We start from the raw sequence: 23,507 nt of genomic DNA, 5'->3' as shown, positions 1-23,507 counted from the left end.
TTACTTTTTCTTGCCCACTATAGCACAGATGTAATATACTGGACCAGATGTCTTTCTCAAAACATGTCAACAAAGTGTGCTTTATATTTACCTGGATTATCTTGAGGCTTGGTTACAAGCAAAAACATTTATGTTATTTATCAGTTCAATTTAAAATTGGTCAGAATGAAACCAGCTTCTAAAATTCAATATGCAGATTAATATACGTATTTACCCTTTGTTTACAGAAGTTATTGTTGCATACGCATGAGTTTTGATAATCTCATACAGCAAAAGTATTAGTATTACTGATAGAAAATTACACATTAGTAATTAAAAATGTTCTATATGTCGACTTAAAATATGAATGAGGGAATTTGGCTTTTATTATCTTAACCTTTGAAAGATCATACTTTTGATAAACACATCGACTAGCAGGGAAAATAACTGGAAACATTTCACACAGTGACACCTCTTGAGCAAATCCATTTTTGTTTATTAAGGTTTTTAATCATAACAGTAAGAGTCAATTCTAACAATAATAAATGTGCATAAAACAAGTCTTTTAGAATGCAGCACAATATCTTACAGCAACTATAAGCAAAGGGCAGGTGTAAGACTTGATGGAGGGCGTTAAGCATCCAAGCAGGTGCTTTCAGCAGGTAGGATCACCTGTGATGAGCAGTTTTCAGGCGTTGTGTTTAGTGAGGGAAAGTGATGCTTTGGTTTCATAGCTCTTGTGCAGCAGCCTCGAATGAGTAAAACACTGACCTCACTGGAGGATTTGACACTTACATTCATTTAGTTTTTATATTTTACTCTGTGGTCGGTGTCCTTTCCCTGCTGAAGGCACGTCTTCAAGACACAAAGCAACTTTCTCTCGTGAGTTATGTGGACATGTTTTGCATCTAGAGTGGATTTAAAGGCCTTTTATAATCGTTTCACTGTTACACTGAGATGGATTATCAGTCAATGTGTCTCAGATATTTACTGTTTGTGTACTTGATCTACACTATATGCTGTGGCAATGAGAGTTACGATACTGTGAGAAATGAACTTATCTACCTATTTATCTATTATGAAAAAATTACTGTTCAATTTTCTTTCTTCATGCAGTTACTTATGTCCATCATGTGACAAATCCTGTGTTTCTGAAGATCTATTTGTAAACAAAACCAAATTTCCCACAGTTAAAACTAAGTTGAGACGGAGTGTACTGCCAATTCTGTTTAATCTCATTGTGTGTGTGTGTACCGTGTAACGCTGAATATTGATCTGAAGGTGATTCTGGCCGGAAATGATAATAAAATAGCTGTGCCATTTCTGCAAGCGTCATCTGTTAGCTGGACTATTACTCTAATTCTTAAATTATCCTAAGAAAATTTCTCATAGTTATAGAATCTTTTATTATTCAAAATAAGATCTCAATATTATACATGTTCCTTTTCTTTTCTTTATATTGACTATGTACAGGAAGTGCAAAAAGTCAACCTTCGTCTCTTAAGTTATGGCTCTCTCTCTCTTTCATTTGCAGCTGGAGGTCACGTGACCTCCATCATGTTATATATATATTTAAATATTCATAAATGTTGCTGCCCTTGTTCGGCCTGATACATTGAGGGATGTTTTTTTCTCATTTTCTTCCTTTTTTTTCTTGAAATATCACAACACGATTTTAAATTCTGAAATGAATACAGTAGAAAAAACATCCTTTAGGACGTACAATTGATACTTTAACGAAAGAATTGCGAATGTGGTCTTGATTTGACACGAAGGGTTAAAATATCAATTGTCCTTCTTATTTGTTGCGCTACCTACAAATAAACCTTTTTTCTTTCAATTCACTCGTTTTTTAAGACAACATGAAACAAAACATTTTGTTCAACATAATGGAAATCAAAATGTCAAACATTCTACCATGAAATATAACACAAAGAATTAAGTTTACAACTCTACTGTAGCTAAACATGAACTGAACATGATGTAAAAGAAATGACAGTAGGGAAAAAAAACATCTCATTTCCTACATTCTAAAACAGCTCGATGACAATATTGTCAAATACAAAAAAGGATTTCAGAACTTTATATGCAAACAATAACACAATATATTTCTAACAAGGTTTGAAACAAAAAAATGAACGTTAAGTGTAACATGATTAAAAAAAGACATAAAACAAGAGTGAACGATAAAATATCAGATGTGATTGAAAGAATGTTTGTGTGGGTTCAAACACTGAAATATAAGGCTTTTGTGAGAAACTGCGATGGCGTGTGTCCTTTTGAATCTGCGCACCTAAACCAGGACTGTGGAGCTAAACCCTTAAAGGTCACTTCCTGTTTACGGTGCGGTAACAGGAAGTCCACAAAATGAACCCTAATGTGAATGATCTGTTTCCTGGTTTACTGTATCTGCCTTTGGGCGGCGTACACAAGCAGCTTTGAATGTAAAATCAGGCTTTACAAATTATTCACCTTTCGTAATCAACATACCCAGTTAAAGACATTTAAATAATAAAAAAAAAACTTTGGCACACAAAATAATGGTAAAAACGTCAAATTTTCTGTTATACAGCGGGTTTGAAATGAAGTCCAAAAACAAATCAAAATCGACAAACATGAGAAGTGAAGATAAACCCTGACCCATCGCTAACCCATCATGTACCTCGACAAGTCTTAAGCATCAGTTTTAGAGTCCTCACATGAAGACTTGAGCGACAACGCTCCGTTCCAAGCTACCTTCACAACAACCTCCTAAAGACACTATCGTTTTGATTTCGCAGTTTTATCAGGACATTCTATCGATCAAGGCAATATAAAGAAACAGGGCATTAGGAACAAGGCGACCCTGTTCTCGTAGGAGTCAAAGAAAGGCGTCATAGTTCTACAAGGCCTAACGGATGATCGGCTAACTAAATAAAAATGGCACGTCTCATAAAAACCCACACACTTGTGAAATAATGTATAAAAACAAGCGCTGTAAAAAACATGAATCTCTAGTAAACATAATAACACTGTTGATATAACACTCTAGGTTGGTGTATGGTATTCGGCTTGTGGTTATGGTACGTAAAGCTTAAGAGAATGTGCTTTTCAAAGGTCTCGGATGATGCGTTTCAGCCAGAAACATGCATCCGTCACGTCCGATCCCCCGTTTACAATCTAGTTTGACTAAAATTGACATATATTGAATTTCACTGGATGATTTGTGCCATATACTTTCGATTCTGTTTTTAAAAGGTAATCCTTTGTAAACCATCATACAAATTTGGAAAAGAAAAGTGAATAAAACAAATGAATTCTCTTGGTCTTCAAACATGCCAAAACTGTGTTCGGTCAGACAGGATGAAAACGATGAATTCTGGGTTATATTTGAGAGTTGAAAGGTTTTGCCCGTCGAACAAAGTTATGTAGTTAATCTACATATCATGCAGAAGGACACAGTTTCACCCCGTGTTGACCAAGCCTACATCAACCTGATGTATGATCAAATTCTAATCTTCATAGTTTATCGTATCCAACGTGTGTTCTTGACTTTAAAATGTACAATTTCTCTTGTTTGACTGGGACAACAGCACATTCATTTGATCTGGAAATTAAGTAAAAAAAAGTTTTAGAATAATTGAGCGTCAATATAAAAAGGGACAGTTCATCCAAAGATGACAATTCATTCATCATTAACTGTACTGTATACTCATGTTATTCCAAACTTTCATCTGTAGAAGATATTTTGAAGAACGTTGGACCCTATTGACTTCTATTGTATGGACACAAAACCATTTTTCAAAATATCTTCTTACGTATATAGTTGTAAATGACACGAAGGGGACTAAATAAGTCTTTTAGGGTGAACAATCCCTTTAAACTGTTTTTAATCATTTGGAAATTTGAGTTTCAGTCAGTCAACAATCTCTAGAAACAAAGTAAACTGAGATGAACTCACTGTTGAACTGGAACTACATCTGCGTCAAGTACTTGTGGCTAGTCAGATGCTCTGCAGATATTATTGGAATCTAAAGATACAACACAGATCATTTCATGAACAAGATTTACAGAAACACTCATTCATACTAAAGTCACGAGCAAAGAGTGAATCAAACAAAAACACACATTAAAAAAATGCAAATAAGAAAACAAATGCTTATTAGTATAAAACATTGCTCAAGTGAGGCAGAGAGAAGTCCATCATTTCACGTGCACATTCCAGATTTCCAGCTTGTTGACCTTCACCATTTCAAATATTTAAGGTCAATTCTGTACCACACTTGAACTTTGCCAAAATGGGCTCAAATTTTCTTTTCTGTCATATTTGCAAAACATGATTGAGAACAAAGTATTCCTTCATAATGTATGAAACTGGCAGCCAATATTGGTGCTTTGTATTAATTATTAAGAAAATTATAGAAATGATAAAATTATAATTTTAGACTGTAAACCAACAACAAAAGCCTTTGCTTTTGTTTAAATACAAGCTCTTGAGCAGCAAAAAATGAAATAAAAGCGTAATATAATATATTTTTTTATTATTTCAAAAGACATATTATATTCCAAAAGCTGACAAAAATGTACCTGCAATTAAAGCTAAGTCATAAAACTACCTCATACATACCAAATGCATGTATTCGTTGGCAGTCAGCTTTGATAGAGAAGAGTCCTCAAAATACAAAAGGACAAAAAAAAGGATATTAAAATGCTATTTAAAACTATCAACGATTAATGTTTAATTGTTTGAATTATTTTATATATTTGTTTAAATCTTGAATTGGTTGATAATTTCATTTGTATAACAACAGATACTTCAAACAACTCATAATAGTTTTCATGTAGTTCTCCATTTGACTTCGCTCAGGCAGTATGAAAACATCCCAGTCAATCCGGTGCAATGACATGGAGTACAGTTTGTTGTTTGAAGTACCAGATTAAAATTTTGAGATTTATCCAAAAACCTGTGTAGGCCAACAAGGGGGAGAGGTCACTTCCAAAGCACCCCCAGCACTCAGAAGTGTGACACAGAAAGTGTGTGTGAGAGAGTATAGCCATAAAAGAGCAAACCTGATTGGCTGATGCAGATGCGTAGGGAACACTTGTGGCGGATGTGGTTGCTGCGGACACAGCGGCCGGGGAAGCGCCGTGCATCATGGGAACTTTTCAGAGGGAAAATGGTATAAGCACACATACAGGGAGTGTGGCCAACAGGTGCACATGATGAGCGAGTGAACACACGGGGTATGGAAAGAAAAGTGAGCTTTGAGAGTGACAAACGGCAAACAAAATGTTGTGGCAAGAGATTTTTCTAAAGGAGACAAGGGTGGGAGAAGTGTCACACTGGCCAAAATATCAAGAGCTACAAAGAGAAAAGGCATTTTATAAACGTTCAGCTTCCATGTACTGTTAACACATTCCACCCTTGTCACATTTTCTGTTACTGATCTGAAACTATAGCTCGAGCGTTTAAGTAAGTGTGGAGAAACATCTCACAAGAAAAATATCACATAGATTTTGTAACTTTAAAGTCAACATGAAAACCAAATGGACCCAATACACTTCCATTACACACATTGTTACATTGGGAACACACATGTTGACAAAATTATACTTTAAAATGCTTTAGATCAGTGGTTCTCGAACTTTTCAGATCAAGTACCGCCATAGAAAATCATATGAATTATCACTCAAATGAACTCTTATCTCATGCAAAATGCAAAGGTGCCAAAGTTAGCAAGGCAATCGGTGTTTGTACTGTTGTACAGCAGGTGGCGCTGTTACACACCATAGGAAAAAGTACAGGATCTCTTAATCTAGTATACATTTTATCTGTTTTTTGGGTAAATATTTTATCTGTTTTAATCATCTAATCTGGACGGGGTCTTGTTATGCTAATTATCATTATCTTTGGTATATGATTTTACCATGTATTCCACACAGAAAAAGTTCCTATGAGCCATCAAAGTTTAGTGAAAATGTAAAAAACGAAGGCGCTGGCTGGCAACTCAAAAAAGGGCAGGCAGGGAAAGAGTTAATAGTAGAGCTGTGAATCTTAATCTTTACAACCCGTCCACCAATATATATTAATAATACAAACACTTTTTTTTATTAACCAGCTGTTTTAAAACTAAAGAACATGTCAAATCCGTGTTTTTCAAATTAGTCTGAAGTAATAGAGCAGCCAAAACAAGTTTTCTGTAGTGCACTGTAAACAGGGCTCTGTAAATCACTCTAAAGGGGGATTTGTTAACTTTATGGGAACTTGCAGAAAGGGGATGGAGGTATCGAGCCTGTTTACTTCATTTATGATCAACATTATAAACAATAAACCAGATATTGTTGTCAGATCTGGGTTTTGTTAGCGGGAGTTAGAGAAGAGCGGCGTGTTTTGTCCGCTGTCGTCTTGTTGAACAGACTTTCACCAGAGTAAAATACACCTGTATGCTTGTTCTTCTTATCAAGAACATGTCAAACAAAATAAACAAGACAACCATAACACAGACGGTCAACGCTGCGTTGCGTCTTGTTTTGTCTGTTTTCTTTTTGTATTATACCTTTCCACACAGGTTTAATACAGTTTTTATATTGCCTATTTTTTCTATTTTCAACATTAAAAAACCTATATACAGGATATGATATTAATTCATTATGAATATTTAATGATCAATATAAGCTTGATGTGAAATTGGGACTAAATAAAAATGTATTATTAACTTATTTAAATAAACCAATATTCGAATATTCAATTTTTATGAGATAAAATATTTGTATTTTATATAAAATGAAATTATTGAAAAATGCCCACAGTTTGAGAACCACTGCTTTAGATAAATGCATCGTCCAAACGCAAAAATGAAAATCTTAAATGAAAAAAGTCTACCTTCTATTCAACCCCTTTCCTTTCAGGTCCTGGCCTACGTTTGTTCTTATTTATCCTATTTCATCGTGTAATTTGTCACATAATGGAAGTAAAATGGGTTACAAAGGTTGTTTCACGTTGACTTAACCTTAAAAATAGATATAAACAGATACATAAAAGCTTAATTTCCGAAGCTGCCCAGTTTTCTGTGTCAGATTGTTGACTGTGTGGATTTTGAGAGCGAAAGAACAACTAGGAGGAGGAAGTCTAGAAACCTACCCAAGCCCGCTGCAGGGGTCATGCACAATATTGAGCCTGCCCATCATGCATTGCAACAGGAAGTGGATTGGAAAGGGAGAAGAATCACAACAGCCCATCAAAAGGTTGGTTAGAGTGAAGAAATCATAGTTAAATGAAGACAATAATCATTACAGTGATACAGCATGATGTCTCGTATTAGATCAAACTGTGAACTGAGGAAGAAATAGGGCAATGCGTGTGTGTGTGTGTGTGTGTGTGTGTGTATAACTTGTGTGTTCATGTGAGCGTCAACATAGCAGTTAGTACAATTTAGGGGCATCTCAGGGTTACTGGAAACTTTATTTTAAAGTGTAAGAAATGTGTCCTACTGTGCACCAGAGTTAATGTGATATAATGATGAGATGACACAGGAAAACTGACAGGAGAGACAGCCATTTCTCATATCAGCGTGTACACACGTCTGCAGGGTTCCCACACCTCTGACCAATGAATTTCCAAATTCCCATTCAGGATTACTGGATCACTAGAGAAATTTTCAATTTTTTTTATACTTTGGAGGAATCATCCTATGAATGATTTATAGTGTGCTTTCTACAATAGGATATATTACCTTTGGCACACATCATCCTTTAATGGGATAGCTCACTCAAAAACAAAATTTCTATCATTTATTCACTCACATGTCATTCAAAACCTATATCTAACACTTTCTCCTGTGAAACACAACACAAGATATTTTGAGAAATGTCTCAGTGGTTTTGTGTCCATGAAAGTGTACCATGAAAGTCAATTTAGTACAATGTTGCTCAGTTATCAACAATCTTTAAAATATCTTCTTTCGGAGAAGAAAAGTCAAAAATGACATAAGGGTGAGTAAATGATGATAGAATTTTATTTTCTATCCCTTTAAGTTATCATGGAACAGAAGCAGAACAACATTAAGGTATTAATTATTTGAAAATCCTTTTTGAATTGATTATTTATTGCACATGTGTAAAACATTTTTTTTTTGTATTTTACATCTTGTTTTCCAGTGCAAATATCGAAACATTCCTAAATCAAAATGAATTGAGTTATATTTGCCAATGTGGCTAGCAAAACAATTATTGAATACATGTATTACATTAAGCTAAAGCCTGAAATTATTTTATTTACCTTATCTCACTAAATATAATTTTCAGAGACTATTTCAAAATGATTTTCATTACTTGATAATTTATAGGTGCTGTATGTGTTTGAATTAATGATAATATTTGTATTTTTTTTAATTGCCCGTGATTTCTTTTCGATTAATCGTGCAGCCCTAATATATATATATATAATTATACTCTCATACTCTATATATATTTCGATGTTTGTAGTGGAAAACAAGACACTTTACTTTAAACGTTTCACCTCCAAAAAATGTTTTTGCTCAAGTTCCACAAACCCCTATCCTGGGTAAAAAAAAAAATCGGAAGCCTGTGTGTGTAAAATCAAAAAGCCCTCTAGTGTTTTTTATACATTCTTTGTGGTTAAGAAAGGTCAAAGGTGAGATCAAGCGCCGATCGGGGTCGATGAGAATCCCTACCTGATGGAAAAAATGCAGCCTGCTGCTGAAACTGCATGTTGGCCAGAGCCTGTTGGTACTGGAGCATGCCAGCACTGAACATGCTTGCGGCGCCGTTGGCTTTCTCAAGCGTAGGTCGCTTTGGTAAAGGCTGCATGAGGCTATGAGGAATTCCCTGCTCCGATATAACAACAGGAGGAAGGGGGGAGAGGGGGAAACAGGGTGGGATGTGTGGAAGAGAGTACAACGGGAACAGAACAAGAAAAAGACAGAATTATCATCAGAGGGCAAAACATGGCAGGGCTTGATTCTGACAAACAAGCAAGCAAGCGGCAGCTAACACACGTCTACGCCACAAGCAGAAGCCAGTTTCCTCGCTATACTTAAAATAGCATTAGTCGTGTATAACAGAAGAGGATTCATTACGTTACAGTACGACATCCATAATGCTAACTCGATGCGAATGAAGCAAGCGTTGCACAACTACAGTGTTTCGTGACCAAAATGAAAAGCGAAAATCAAAATAATAAACTGCACTGCTCACTCCATGATAAGTGTGAGAAGACACTAGTACTTTCTGTTGTTTTGGTGGTTGAGCTCTAGTGTGCTTTTGCATTACCCCCCCCCCCCCATAGAGACATGCACTACAGAGCTACTAAACATGCACCCTAATAAAACATTGAACACAAATGCTGAACAGACACACCGAAGCCATGTCACTAAAAAGTTAAGTCCTGTCTTTACGCCGGGATTAAGATGTGCATGATGATCTGATTGTGGCGAGCTCATATACTTTTATTTTCGCTTCTATGGTTGCCACAGTCAGCCGATCATACAACATGGTAACACAGCATCAGGAAAACACTAACAACATCAACACATAAAGCACTTAAATAAACAGATAACAAAAGGACTATGCTTGCAAATTATCTTGCTGTTAAGACACTACAACAAAGCAACATGCCAAGCAAAAAGGTGAAAGGTCATAGTACCAGGTCAAAGGTGGCTTCGAGGGGTCGCTTCAGTGATTTGACAGCCGACTGAGTCTTAATTAGCAGGCAGCGAGCACATGATGGCAATGGGCCAATGGGGTTCAAGCGCATTAACATAAACAGCAAGCAGAGGTGCATCATGGGGGCAGCAGTGCATTTTGGGTAGGTGAGAAAAAAAAGAAATAAAAACAAATCATTGGAATGCAGTATACAGGGGGATATCAGGACTAATGCATGCAGAATCCATTCTGTTTCTAGAAAAGTTTTAAGAAGTAAGTTACGGTAACATTTAAAGGGTTTCAGTGATCATAAACATTTCTTTCGTATTATGTCAACATTGGCTTATCTTTATCAGCAGTGGGTAAAGTGCATTAATACATTATCATCTAGTCTACTGCATAAAAGAAACTCTGCCCTCTGCTGGACAGAATTATGAAATTTCACATTTTTACAGAAATAAGAAACATAGCAAACAATGATAAAATATATATTAATGCTCATAAATGCTTGTAAATGTGATGAAACACTGCTTGACAATAAATTCAATAAATTGTTTCAAATTGCTCTAAAAGTACACTTTAGATATTATATATATATATATATATATATGCATTATTAAAAGTGTTGCATGAGAACAGTGCGTGTGGTAAAGAATTTACTCACCATGGCTGCCGCAGCCGTGGCTTGATTCACCTGGTGCTGGGCCGCTTTGATCTTGGCCTGCAGGTGTGAAGGAGGGTGAAAGTATTTGCACTTGTCTCTGGAGCAGCGGCCCTTTATGTAATCCATGCACACGGTCACTGTGTTATCGTTGGGGTCGATCATTGTGCTGTCGGCAGGGTGGGCAAACCTGCAGTCTGTCTCTCCGCGAGAGCAGTTGCCGCGCTGGTACTCACGACACACCTGAGAACACACACAAACGTGAGGTGTCACAGTGACGGATGTAAAGTTTGTGATGGACGTACAGTATACTTGTGTTTTTTCATGGGTACAACAAATATATTTGTTGTTTATACAATAAAAAATGTATTTTTTGTAAAGTGCAATACTGGCAACTATTTAATAATAAAGCCTGTTGTTTTATGTAATTTAGTATGTTCAGAATAGCAATCCTACTGAAACAAAGCATATCGTAAGCAAATTTGCTGTATGGAGTCCACTTTATTGCCAGAAGATGCAATGCAATGTGCTTGACGTTTTTTTTCAGATACATAAATTAAACAGAAGCGATAGTAAATGTCACAACTCCTTTGATGACTCTTTATTTAACTGTTTACATTTATGCATTTGGCAGACGCTTTACACCAAGGCGACGCACAATGCATTTAGGATATATAAACTTATATTATATAGACCACTGAAAGTCAAAATGCCATATGACCATATTAATCCCGTACCAAATTGGACCATTTTAATTTATAAGATGATAGCTAACTGATATATTAGATGCTGAAAAAAAAAACAGCAAAATACGGTTAGGAAATATTGCGACAACCTAGCATCCTACAGTTTATCTTTCGATTTTAAACAGCTAATGATATACTGGAGCGCTTACATCCATGTGAGATGTTTTTCATTTGGTGGGACACCAGGGGGCAACAACTACCCGCTAACCCCGTATGTAGAACATTTAAAGGAAGCGTTCACTCCAAAATAAAAGTCCAGTCACCGTTTATTAACCCTGATGTTGGTCAAAGCCAACTCTTTCATCTGTGGAAGACAAAATATGTTTTTTGGAGAAATGTCTCAGTGGTTTTGTGTTCATGCAATGGAAGTCAATGAGGACCAGAGTTGTTTGTTTAACATTTTTCAAAATATCTTCTGTTGTGTTCTGCAGAATAAAGATAGTCATTCATGTTTAGAATGACATGAGGGTGAGTGAATAATAAAATACATTTCTTCTTTGGAGGTGAACTCATGCTAAGATAGCCCAGTACATGTGTGTATATGGGAAAAAGAGAGCACGAGAGTGAAAGATTCATATAGATTCATCACATGTACACAACATAAAACACTTTCTATACTTTATAAGCTCTCTAAAAGACTACAAAACAGTGTTCTCTGTGTCTCAGTATGTGTGATGTCATGGCTCTCCGATGAGCTCATACCTCCAGGCGGTCTGTTCTGAGGAGTTTCTGGTTTGCTGACGCCGCAGCAGCGTTAGAGGACACGGATCCGACCCCCGGGTTGCCCGCCATCAACACAGGCGCGCTGGGAAGGATCTCTGTGGACATCAGGCCGGGTGACACCGGGCCCAGGTAAGGATTAAACGCGGCCGCAGCGGCTGCTGCTGCAGCCGCACTGGCATTGGTTGCGAGGCTTGGCTGGACCGAAAACATAGGCTGTAAAAAAAAGGTTTTACTTGAAAACAGCGAAGAAAATAATGAATTTGAATAATTACAATTTTTTTCTGTGATTAATCGCCTCTAAATTTCTACTTTCTAATCATTTTACATTTAATCTCCAAATTAATGTAGAAACAACTAATTTATTTAACAGCATCATTTTATGAATGAAAGCCAACATTTTGATATTAATACAATTTTAGTTTTTTACATTAATTATAGCCATTCAACAGTATAATTGAGAGCTCTTATGTCTAACAAGTAGGCAATAAACAGAAATTGAATGAAGTTCTTAAACACTTAACAGTTTTTAATGCTAAATTCTAAATTAAATACAGAAGAATTCTCATTTAAGCTGCAAAAAACATTGAATTCGTCTGTTCTTTAGTTCTCTGATTAACATTAGTGCCATGAGTCACAGCAGCGGGTTTAAGAATGCTGCCCCTTTAAGACGCCCTCTCCTATTTTCACAAGTCTTTGCATTCATTTAAGATTTGATTTAACACATTGAAGTCTGTGCTTACGTAAATGCTAGACAAAACGGATTTCTGGCATAATCTTGTGTGGTTTTGTTCATTCAAGCACAAAAGAGAACTTCATACTAGTGCGCTGTCAGACAGATTCTGAAACAGATTCACTAATGCAGCCTTTAGTCCGTTACTGTATACACCAGACTGGACCGCAGTCGCGTTTTGCCGCATCTCACAGCAGGAAGCTGTCTATCTATATTTTCAGGAATTTGGGGTACTGTTTTGATTTGAACAAGAACAAAGCCTCACCATTGGCTGAAGCTGACTTCCAGGCATGATGGCATGGGCTAGCTGCATCTGCTGAGCGAGCATTGCCATGTTCTTCTGCTGGATAAGATTGTTACGGCCGTTTATCTCCAGCTGTGTCTTCAGGTGTGGAGGAGGGTGCAAGTACTTACAGTTCTCTCTGGAACAGCGGCCCTTAAAGACAAAAAAGAAAATACATTATTACCCTGTTTTATATTCAACCGCTTCAACAAAATCCACGCAATCCAGCATGAACCAACATGAAAAATCATGCTGCTAAGTAACATTAAAAGAAACGATAAATAGCAAGCACTGGCCATGCCATTAGGAAACTTTAAGTTTCCTAATGTTACACATAAAAGTATACTTTAAAGTATACTTTCTTAAACCTAAAAGTTAGCCAATTTAATCAAACGTAGTATTGAAACAGTACACTTACAAGTATACTTCAAATATGTTGATATCAGAATACTGATCAAGTATACAATATGTATAAATATATTTAAAGTTAAGTATTTAATTACACTTTATTTACGTAATTTAAGTAAACTTAATAAAATGATTGTAAGGGCTGTCTGAATGTGTACATTTTTATGTTAATCTACTTTCTCCTGACTTAAAGGACCAGTTTATGAAACTTAGCGGTGAGGCTGTAAATTGCAACCAACGTGCTCACTGCACCCCTCCCTTTTGAAGCACTACGGCGGCTCTTAGGGGACATAATGTTGGGTCGTGTTTTCGCTTCTTTGCCGAAGGAGATAATGTTTAAACAAAATGGGCTCTTTAGAGCAGTTTGTCTGTTTAGGGCTACTGTAAAGACTACCTAGCAAAATCCATGTATGGGTACCCGCTCTGTATGTAGATAGAAATGGCTCATTCTAAGATGATAAAAACATAACACTTCATTATTTAAGGTCTTTATACACCTCTGAACACATAGTTACGTAAATTATATTGCAATAGAATAAAATGACACATTGGTACTTTAATATATTACGACAGCTTTGACCAGACCATTTGTGGGTTGATTTCTCAAAATGAGTAAACACAGTGCCTCTGTGGTGCTATGAAAACATAGCTTTTTTAGCATCTAAAATCCTGCAACATTGCAACAACGGCTCAACCAATGGCGTGTAGTTTGTGGCGGTCGATCAGCGGCAGACAGGCAGGGCTTACGAGAAGCCTGTTCAAAAATAATCTTTTCTTTTGCAATTCTGTCTGGTTATGAAAGAGGCACTGAAATGACAGATTTAGCATCAGAAATGAACATCCTGCTCCCTGTCCATCTGACGGTATTGAGCGTACAGGAAAGCCCTCTGCTCTAATGCGTCTGACTGCGCCCGGCCTCGGCAGCTGCTTTCAGCCCGTGTGGAATCCGGACTGACAGACCGTCCAACTATTGATCAGTGGAGTATTGATTCATAAAGCACGACGGTGTGGGAGAAATGCCAATGATGAGTTAATGGATCCACAGGAACCCCGCGTGACCCCGTCCGGCCTCACACACTGAGACGACGAGTGTCTTTATTTGGGCTGTGTTGGCGAGAGTATATCAGGACACTGTCCTTACCAAAGCAGCCGGTCATTAACCTGCTCTCATCTGACGCCTGTCGTCAGTGCACTTCATCTGCCCTGTTTGTATGTCTGCTGTGCCTCAAAACAGACTAAACTGCATGAACTATTTTCATCAGGGCAACTATCTTTTTAGGAAGGTTTTCTGACATTTACATTTATACATACATTTGTTTTTAAGCATGTGCAATCCCCTGGGATCGAACCCACAACCTTGGCATTGTTAGCACCATGCTATTACCACTGAGCAACAAGAAAGCTTCATCTGTGTGGCCCTGTAAATTGGCCGTATTTATCTCCCAGGGAATAAAACATGTTTTAATAACTTGCTAATTCTGCCCAGTGCTTCCATTGCCACACATGTTGGCGTTTTGAAACAAACTTGCGTTTGCTTAAAGCGACGTGAGTAACCTAATCACCATAGCGATCAACACTAAACAGATCACGACATGAGGCTTTGCTCAGACATGATACAATCATTTTTTAATTACATTCTATAAATTACACAAATTATATTTTAAATAATTAAAATACACAATATTATTTGTGGCATTCCACAATATTATTTTCTGAATTTTACTGTAAAACATATCATTGATTCTCCTTAAATTCCATATTTTGAAGTGTCGCTTTCTTAAAAGTGGAAAAACAGGAAGCGATATAGAATCAGTAGACCCCAACAGTGGACAGGGAATCTGTCAGCAACACACGCACACACACACAAACTATTGCTTGGCTCTTTAATGTAAATAGTGCATGTATAGTTTACAATGATTAAGCTTTCAACCATGCACGATTAATTCATGCATTATTTATTTATTTACTCATCAAAACCACAAAAGAAGATATTTCGGGAAATGTCTCTCCGAGGTTTTCTGTATCCTATTTTTGCAATAGAAGTTAGCGTGGGGCCAATACTGTTTGGTTACCAACATTCTTTAAAATATCTTCAATTGTGTTCTGCAGAAGAAAGTCATAAAGGTTTGAAATGATATGAGGGTGAGTAAACGAATTTTCCGTGAACAATCCCTTTTGTCTGTTTGTCTGCTTTGATATCTATCACAAGTTGAAACTGCCCATATTTAATTCAACTATGGACTTGTAAGCTTACTAACTACTTCATAGGTATGACACATTTCTGTAAGTATCCTCCAAAAACAGGATCATGCCATAGTCTAATATATAGCCTGTGAAGTAGTGAAGGGTTTGCCCTGGTATGTGTGTGTATTTGGAGGGTATATTCAGAGTGAAACATGTTAGATAAACATTGTGAGCGAGGGGTCAAGCCAGCTGACTGCAGAGAAAATAGCAGAGGGTCAAGTTCCTCCGCGGAGGTCCTTACAATATCGCACACACACAGACATGTCACTGATTTGAACCCTCTTGGGGTTTGTCATCTCCCGCTATCATTTGTTGACAGGTGTGATCGATTCATCCTGGTCAGTGATGATGTCACAAGTCAATGTGTGCATGCACGAGCTGCATCCAAAATTTCACTTGCTTCCAAATTGTAACACGCTGAGGTTTCCCGACACAAATAAACCAAGAATATTTCCTTCACATGTCCTTTTTAGGCCTGGATTCGACTAAACTTTGTGTGATGTACCGGCGTAAAGCGATCCAAACATTCTCTGCGAGGATTTCAACTCTTACTCAATATTCTAAGCGACTGAAAGTCATCATAGCATGGAAAATGATATTTGTCTTGCTATACTATGTTGACATACTTTTGTCTTCAAAACAGGAAGCTCCCCCATAAGCCACCCTTACCATTTATTGACACAATGCTGTAAAAACAGGGCTGTGGTGTGCTGTGACACTTACACATGGGAGAATTCTGCAGTCTATTAACCTGCAATGATGAAACTTCAAAATCCTGGTCGAACATATTCACAATATTAATATTCATGCTATAGATTATAAAAAATATGCTAAATGCTAAACAATGGCTAACAATGTAACCTTTTTTGGATGTATGGTAACCATTGATATCCACTGAAAGATTCTTTGTACTGAAGAAAGGTTCTTCGGGGAAACCAAAATGGTTCTTCTATGCTGTTGCTGCATATTATTTTTTTAACAGCACTTTTATTTTCACGAGTGTAAAATGCTGTGCATTGACAAAATACAGCCGGAGAAGACCATTTTAAAGACCATTTTCAGTTTTTCTTAGTTTACTATTTAATGTTATGCGTTTAGGTTAATCATCATTTTTGTTTCATTCTGTGAACTACTAACAACAGTCTCCAAAGTTTCAAACAAAAACATTGTTTCTATTTGCATTTATTTAAAGAAAAAGAAAGATGGAAAAACAGGTCAAAATAACAGAAAAGATGCTCTGTATTTTTTAAGACCTCAAATATAGCAAAGAAAACAAATTCATATTCACTATTAAGCCAACAGTAATGATAACCTCAATTTTTATCACAGTTTTCATGTGTGTTGTCATGTTGTGAGTATTTCACAATGTCACTCCTGAGGTTTACTTTTTTTATCCTGGATTAGATCACAATAAATCTAGTTTATTCTAGTTTAAAGTGACGAATAAATGAAAATGTGGAATGGTCTCTTAATCTTTTCCGTGACTGTCTTTATGAAAATTGTTTTGATTTTGTTTGTCTAATATGAACAAATCTAGAAGTGTTTAAGAAGAGCAGGGCTAACAGAATATTCTAGATAAAAAACATGCACGCATACAACCACACACACACACACAGTGTCCAGGTCCTGTCCTATTAGAGTCTTCAGTTGGCATTTTGTAAGCTAAAGTTTCTACCATCTGTTAAGGGCATTAGGAACGCTTGCCTCTATGCGGAGACATTGATTTATGCAAGAATTAATTTTAAAATTCAAATCCCCAAAACAAACTATAGCATACTACACTTCCTTTAAACTTCTTTATTTACATGCGGTTTTATGACCATAAATCAGTTGGAGAGTTTTCAAAATGGTTTAACTGCATCTAAAATATATAAATTGCCACATGAATTCATATGAATTTTAAGAAGCACACGGTGATGGTTGTGTGTGTTTAAGCGGGTCTGTGCATGCAGAAGGGTGTGTGGGGTGAGAACAATTCATGAAGGTGTGACGACCTGCATGTTCCACCGAGCATGTGCTAGAGAAGCGGCAGGGTGGAAGGGAAAGAATGAAGCGAGAATCAGGGATGAAAGAGAGAAGTGTTTATGAGAGGTGGGTGATACGGGGTGAGCCGTGTGTTTGGGGAGAAGGAGTCAAATTGCACTCACCCCAACTAACCCCGCTCGCCCCTTCCTGTAGACCTCTGTAGTGAAGCAGCACAGGGGCGAGGTCACATGACGCAAACGTGTAAGAACATGCAGAATGTAAATGTGCCTTCAAAGATAATCTGCCTAACTGTGTTGAAATGGTTTACTGGGTTAAATTACTTTTTTTCAAACCTACAGCTTCTAAATGCATTTGTGACCTAATATTTGGGGTTTGGGGGATTATTTACAAACAATTGAAGATAACCTACAGTATAATCATAGATAGAAAGTATAGGTTAACGGTATGATATTCTAAGTTAACTTTAAGGTTAACATTAAGAATTTCCCTTAAAGAGTCCCCTTAGGGCTTACATTTTTGTAAATGCGTTACTTTCGCCCTAAAGTAATTTATAATTAAATGTGACAAAATCCTCTTCTGACCTAAAAAACAAAGACCTTCAAAGTAACCGACTGAAATGGTGTCATTGTAATATTCGCACAGTATTTGCATACTTAATGTGATTGGTCTTCTGTCTAAGATCTATTTGCATCTTCTGTCTATTTTCATGTCCAAATCAAGAAGTATTTTTTCATTAATAAATGGAAAAATAAACAATTTGACAATTAAGATGAGTAAGAATGGCACGTTATTATAATTATTGGGAAATAAGTATTAATGTGTCATTTATTGTATTTGAATTCATATATTTTGTTGTTGCTTTTATTTTAGTTGGTGCTCAGCTATAATTGAAAAGTTTTATGTCTAATGTTCTGTCTTGATACCTCGTCTGTTCTATATTGGGACGTATTGGGAAAATGTAAAAGCCCGAAAATAATATAATTTTGCGTATAATGCGCTCAGTTGTAAATCTATTGCTGTCTAGCCCGTTGTGGCCACCTACCACTAATGGTAACGTGAACCTCTTGGTTTTTGCTTGTGTTGTTTTTTTTCACAGTGGTGAAAAACTTTCAGCTGCGCATGGCAGGAAATTCATTTGAAACAGGATCCTCAGAAGAAGTGCACTACAGACAGCCCGGTCAGTGAAATCAGAGAGGCTACAGGGAAAGTCATGCCTGACTGTCACTCTGCCTAATAACAGCTGAGAGAGAGAGAGAGAGAGAGAGAGAGAGAGATGTGCCCTATCCAGTATTAATCTGGTCTTGACTTGCATATGGCAATATTTATGTTCTGTTTGAAGCCTAGTTGATTTTGACAAAATACTAATAATATAATATAATACATAATACTATAAATACAACATTTACTTGTGAGAGAATTCCACAAGTCTGAAGGGTTTGAAAAAATAGCTACACTGAATTTACACCGAAAGCAAGTGATGATACATGACAGAACTAGAACGCTTCATCAAGCTGTCCACACACGCTTTCAGACAGATTTGTTGATTCACTTTAAAAATGCTGAGTTTCAACTCATGGTTGGGTAAAATAAGGACAAACTCATCCATTAAGTTGAAATTCACATGACCTTCCAAAACTTTGAATTTCAAAAAACACTGTACTTTTTAAATGATTAAATACTATTTTCAAGGTCGAAAAGTACTTTGCTGAAGGAGATAACGTATTAATGAAACGCTCTCTGTAGATCAGTTTGTCGGTTTAGGTTTACTGTAGAAACAACATGGTGATTTCCATGTAAAAGGACCCGCTGTGTATGTGCAGAATATAGAAATAACTCATTCTAAGATAATAAAAACATAATGCAAGGTTGTAAGGTTTTATACACCTCTGAAGACATTCACCTATTGCATTTCTGTCAGTAGATCCTCTTAAAAATGATGCACTGGACTTTTAAACCAGCGGCTGGATTTGTCCATGCTGAACCCAACTATTGGATGAAACAACCCAGCATTTTAGAGACATTCTTGTTCTTTTTTTGCATTGTTTAAAGTGTAAACACTGAAAGAAAAAATGGTAAAAAACAAAACAAAACAAGGAATTTTAGTACCTCAAAAGGTACACATTGTTACCAATTTTATACATACCAGTACATATTTTAGGTCAATCTTGGCTACATTTTTTCCTTTGTACACATACAATGTCCAACGTTTCATATCACTGCAACATTTCTGAAATGTTGCGGATAAAATTATTAGAATAGATTAAATGTTTCGACGGTGGTGTGCGTGTGAGTTTAAGAGATTAGAAGAAGGTTACATGTTTGTCTGTAGTGTCAGCCACTGATGTCCCTTTGGAACAGAGTCCCTTTGTACTCGTGGTGCCCGAGTTACACACATTTTCAAGAGTGTGTGTGTGTCTGTGCTTAACACTAATTTTTCCTTCATCATCGTCATGTATCATTTGTAAAATGAGTCGCACTTTTCATTTACAAGCCGCCCTTCTTTCATCTATTATTTGTGTTATTGGTACTTGCTATTAAATTTCACTATTACAGTTATTTAAAATGAGGGTTAATGATCTGAATTGGGTGTTTAACTTGAAAGCAAGAGCCCAGAGACGAGATTTTGTATAGATTTGTTTTGAGGGACAACATGAACCACATTAGGTATGAGTACATCATAAACGTGCATCTTCACCTCATAGCAAGACACTAAAAACAATTAAGAATGCCTTAGCAACCATGCAGCACTACCCTGGCAACCAGCCATAGCATCACTGCAGGAGCACATGCCCTCACGCTAGCTTTATCGAGTGTAAAAATGCATTTTTTGTGTGTGCTGTCTATCCATCAGTCCCCTTATACTACTGTTTTGCTGTTGGCAGGGAGAGAACGAGAGAGAATTAGACAAGAGTCAGAGTTGGGTCAGCTGTCGTGCTGCCTGCCAGTCTCTCTGCCAAATCTTTTCTCATTAACAGTTGCTTTACTTCTCTATCTCTGCTACCCACCCCACATTCACAGAGGTTCTTTTCCGTGCACGTTTGGTGTCGTTGTTTCATCCCTGCCTCATCAGGACCGAAAAGTTGGGGTCAAAGGTCACATAGCTGTCTGTAGTAATGTATGTCATTCAGAAAAGTGTACTTTCACACACACAGACAAACATTAACTTCCATTGTTTTTACATTGAGTGAAATCTAACTTTAACGCAGACTTTGCTGTACTTCAGATTTTTTTGTTTCATTTTATTGAAGCAAGTTTTATAAAAAAAACAATGGTTTACACACACACACACACACACACAATACTCTATGTGTGCATGATTATCTTATTAGACTAAGATTATGTGGATGTAAGTAACAGGATTAGCAGTGCTCATTTTGGCTTTAGGGCACTACCCCCGATTAACAGGGATGTTATCTGCCCAGTGTGACACCGGATTTGGATTATAATCCCTGGATTATTCCTAAAGTCTCGATTGGATGACATTTCTGTTCTCACTTACCCGCAGAGTGCGGGAGATCTCTTCCAGGTCCTGTGCTAGACGTTTAATGTGTATGTGTGATGTAGATCTAACTTCCAAACATACGTTACAATTTAATCATAAATAATTTCAGAATAAAAGGAATTTTTTGCAAAATATATCATTAAAGGGGAAAAAAATGCCTTCTTTCCTCTCAGTGCTTTGATAATTGAATTCAGAGACTTTTCGAAACCTTCTTTATAAATGCACATCAGAATGAGCTCGGCTTAGACGGAGGGCTTTGTTGCTAGGATACCATGACCACGACAGACACGACGTTTGCGCAAACAGTCTGTGAAGGGCCAGTCACATCTGTATCATTTAATGCGTGTGTGCGTTTTGTGCGAAGAACGAGATCAACAAACAACCGCAAAAAAGGTGCATTTACACGCTTTTCATGTGTGATATGAACACTTAGAAAAAAATCCACGCACACCAAACACACTCATAAATCCATACTGGGTCCTAATTATTTTCTTATAAATAATGCAGTCGGGTGACCCCTCCCTTCTCTCCTGACACATCTAGATTGATGATGTACTTCCTGTCAGTCAGAGGGTTGATGGCTCAGTTTTTGCAGCTCTACAGACAGTGCAGGGTTTACTCCCAGTGTTCTGTGGAAGCTGAGTCATGCAGCGCTGAAATCTCTCTCTCGCAGAGACACAGAAGCTGGGCCACCGGTACATACACACCCACTCAGTCTGCATGTGTTTTTGAAATAGGCCAGGGTCAGGCTGTTCCTGATAGAGTCTATCTGTGTCCTCTCAGAGGCTAATTCAGGTTTTAACTTCTCAAAACTGATATTCGAGTGCACACAACATTCCAAAAGAGGAATACAGAACAGAAAACATTATTTATCCCCGTTGGATAGGATAATGCGGTGTATGATATCCAAAAAGTAATTTTGTTATGAATCCAACATTTCAAAGAGGGAGCCCTACAGGACATTCTTAACTTGTCATCCTCCTACAATAAAGAACTGTGCTGAAATGCTTTTAACATTTTAACAAAACAGAGTAAAGATAAATAAATGTGTGACCATTTACCATCACAAACTTTCCAATATAAATATCATAGAATTAAAATGCTTATATTTGTGACAATTTTATTATAATTCACACTATGTTCTTAAAACACATGTTTTAGTTTTGCATCCTGGTTCCAAGAGACTTCATTTTTTAGTCATAAATAATATATGAGAAAGAAAGAGATATCAGGAATTAGATCATTTTGCTATCAAATACTGGGACAGTGTGTCAGACAGTTGAGCTCTGTGTGTGTGTGTGTGTGTGTGTGTTTGCCTCGATGGCGTGATTGTGAATTGATGACGTCCTTTGTGGATTTACTGTGCTCATGTTTGTGCTTTCAAACAGTCATTTATTTTCTAATGAATGCCCAGTGTGTGTGTGTGTACGTGTGTGTGTGTGTGTATACACATTCCATGACTGTGCTGCTAACAGAGCTTCAGCACCAGTAGGGCATTCTGTGTCCCGTCTCCATACATGGTGAGACTGGTTCAGTTCTTCACTCCAGCGCCTGCTGAGCTTGGCTTGTTCAGATGGAACGATCGCTGTATATTATTGTAACTTTTCCAGCAGTCCGCCGAGCATGAGACAAATATGAGACTATATCTGAAACCCCATCTGTCTGTCTCTCTTTCACTAGACTTGTCCTGAGTCTTGGGAAGAAATACAAATCTATACAATTAATGTAGATAATTATCTGGAATCCAGACAATTTGGTCTTGGATGAAATTTATAATAAAAGGTTATATTTTTACAATCAAAGCTGTTCATACAGATAATAAATGTGTGATATTGTTCTTATCTCCTCTAAACTAGACCAGACAAATGTGACCCTGGATGAGAAGACACAGCTTAAGTCAGATTTTGTGATTTTTTAAATAAAATCACTCTACATAGTAAAAAACACCTTGACTTCTCTTATTAACTGAAAGAAAGCCATTTCTGATATTGACACCAGTGATTTATGAAAAGCTATTTTTAATACTAAGTAATACATAGTGTCAATCAAATAATTCATTTCAGTATTTAAAAGAATTAATTTCAGTATTATAAATGAAAATTTGAGTACTGCATCAAAATCTAACATGTAATCTATAATTTACAGCGAAAAACACAACCTACCTTTTTTTCATGACTACGAATTTTACACAAAAATCAATTTTCCGGTATTTCATGTCAGTAAATTCAATCATTTTGACATAAATTTGAAAAATATATAATATATTTCATTATATTAAATGATAACAAAGTCTTGCCACTCGGCGGCCATGTTTGCAATGCTTTACGGCAGCAATTTACCTCATAGCAAGTCCACAGTCCTATCTACTTGAATGGGGGAAGGCAGATATTTCTAAAATCGCTGGCAAAAATCTAAGTTAAACATCATATTTCCCATCAATACTTAAACATGACATGAACTGTATCATAACTTTGGTTTGCACATTCTTTAACTGCGCCTCCGCACAAGATGGCAAGCGCCTCACAAGTGCCCCGCCTCAGAGAATCGTCAGTCTTTATTGACTGACCATTTGCTCGTTTTACCGGAAGGCGGAACTTCCTTCG

At 36.8% G+C, this 23,507-nt stretch overlaps 1 protein-coding gene across 22 annotated transcripts in view; it reads right to left on the bottom strand.

Annotated features, from left to right (window-relative positions):
- Nucleotides 1–23,507, bottom strand: part of mbnl1 (muscleblind-like splicing regulator 1) — a 66,818-nt gene that overhangs the window by 3,214 nt on the left and 40,097 nt on the right. For 6 of the 22 annotated variants that reach the window (XM_056743456.1, XM_056743457.1, XM_056743453.1 and 3 more), the window contains 10 exons: nucleotides 12,747–12,917; nucleotides 11,731–11,964; nucleotides 10,286–10,525; nucleotides 9,623–9,676; nucleotides 8,652–8,805; nucleotides 7,100–7,135; nucleotides 5,029–5,120; nucleotides 4,586–4,630; nucleotides 3,920–3,989; nucleotides 455–3,565 (listed from right to left, as the gene is read on the bottom strand). In XM_056743456.1, coding sequence (XP_056599434.1) covers nucleotides 3,933–3,989; nucleotides 4,586–4,630; nucleotides 5,029–5,120; nucleotides 7,100–7,135; nucleotides 8,652–8,805; nucleotides 9,623–9,676; nucleotides 10,286–10,525; nucleotides 11,731–11,964; nucleotides 12,747–12,917 — 1,083 coding nt within the window. In that variant the 3' untranslated portion in view covers nucleotides 455–3,565; nucleotides 3,920–3,932. Of the gene's footprint in view, nucleotides 1–454; nucleotides 3,566–3,919; nucleotides 3,990–4,585; nucleotides 4,631–5,028; nucleotides 5,121–7,099; nucleotides 7,136–8,651; nucleotides 8,806–9,622; nucleotides 9,677–10,285; nucleotides 10,526–11,730; nucleotides 11,965–12,746; nucleotides 12,918–23,507 lie in introns of those variants that run through there. The other 16 variants (XR_008906214.1, XR_008906213.1, XM_056743458.1 and 13 more) reach the window with 15 other exon arrangements.

Source organism: Triplophysa dalaica, chromosome 3, assembly GCF_015846415.1.
Source record: "Triplophysa dalaica isolate WHDGS20190420 chromosome 3, ASM1584641v1, whole genome shotgun sequence".
Taxonomy (NCBI): domain Eukaryota; kingdom Metazoa; phylum Chordata; class Actinopteri; order Cypriniformes; family Nemacheilidae; genus Triplophysa; species Triplophysa dalaica.
The sequence above is the reverse complement of the archived record's forward strand: the minus strand, read 5'-3'. Positions and strand labels throughout refer to the sequence as shown.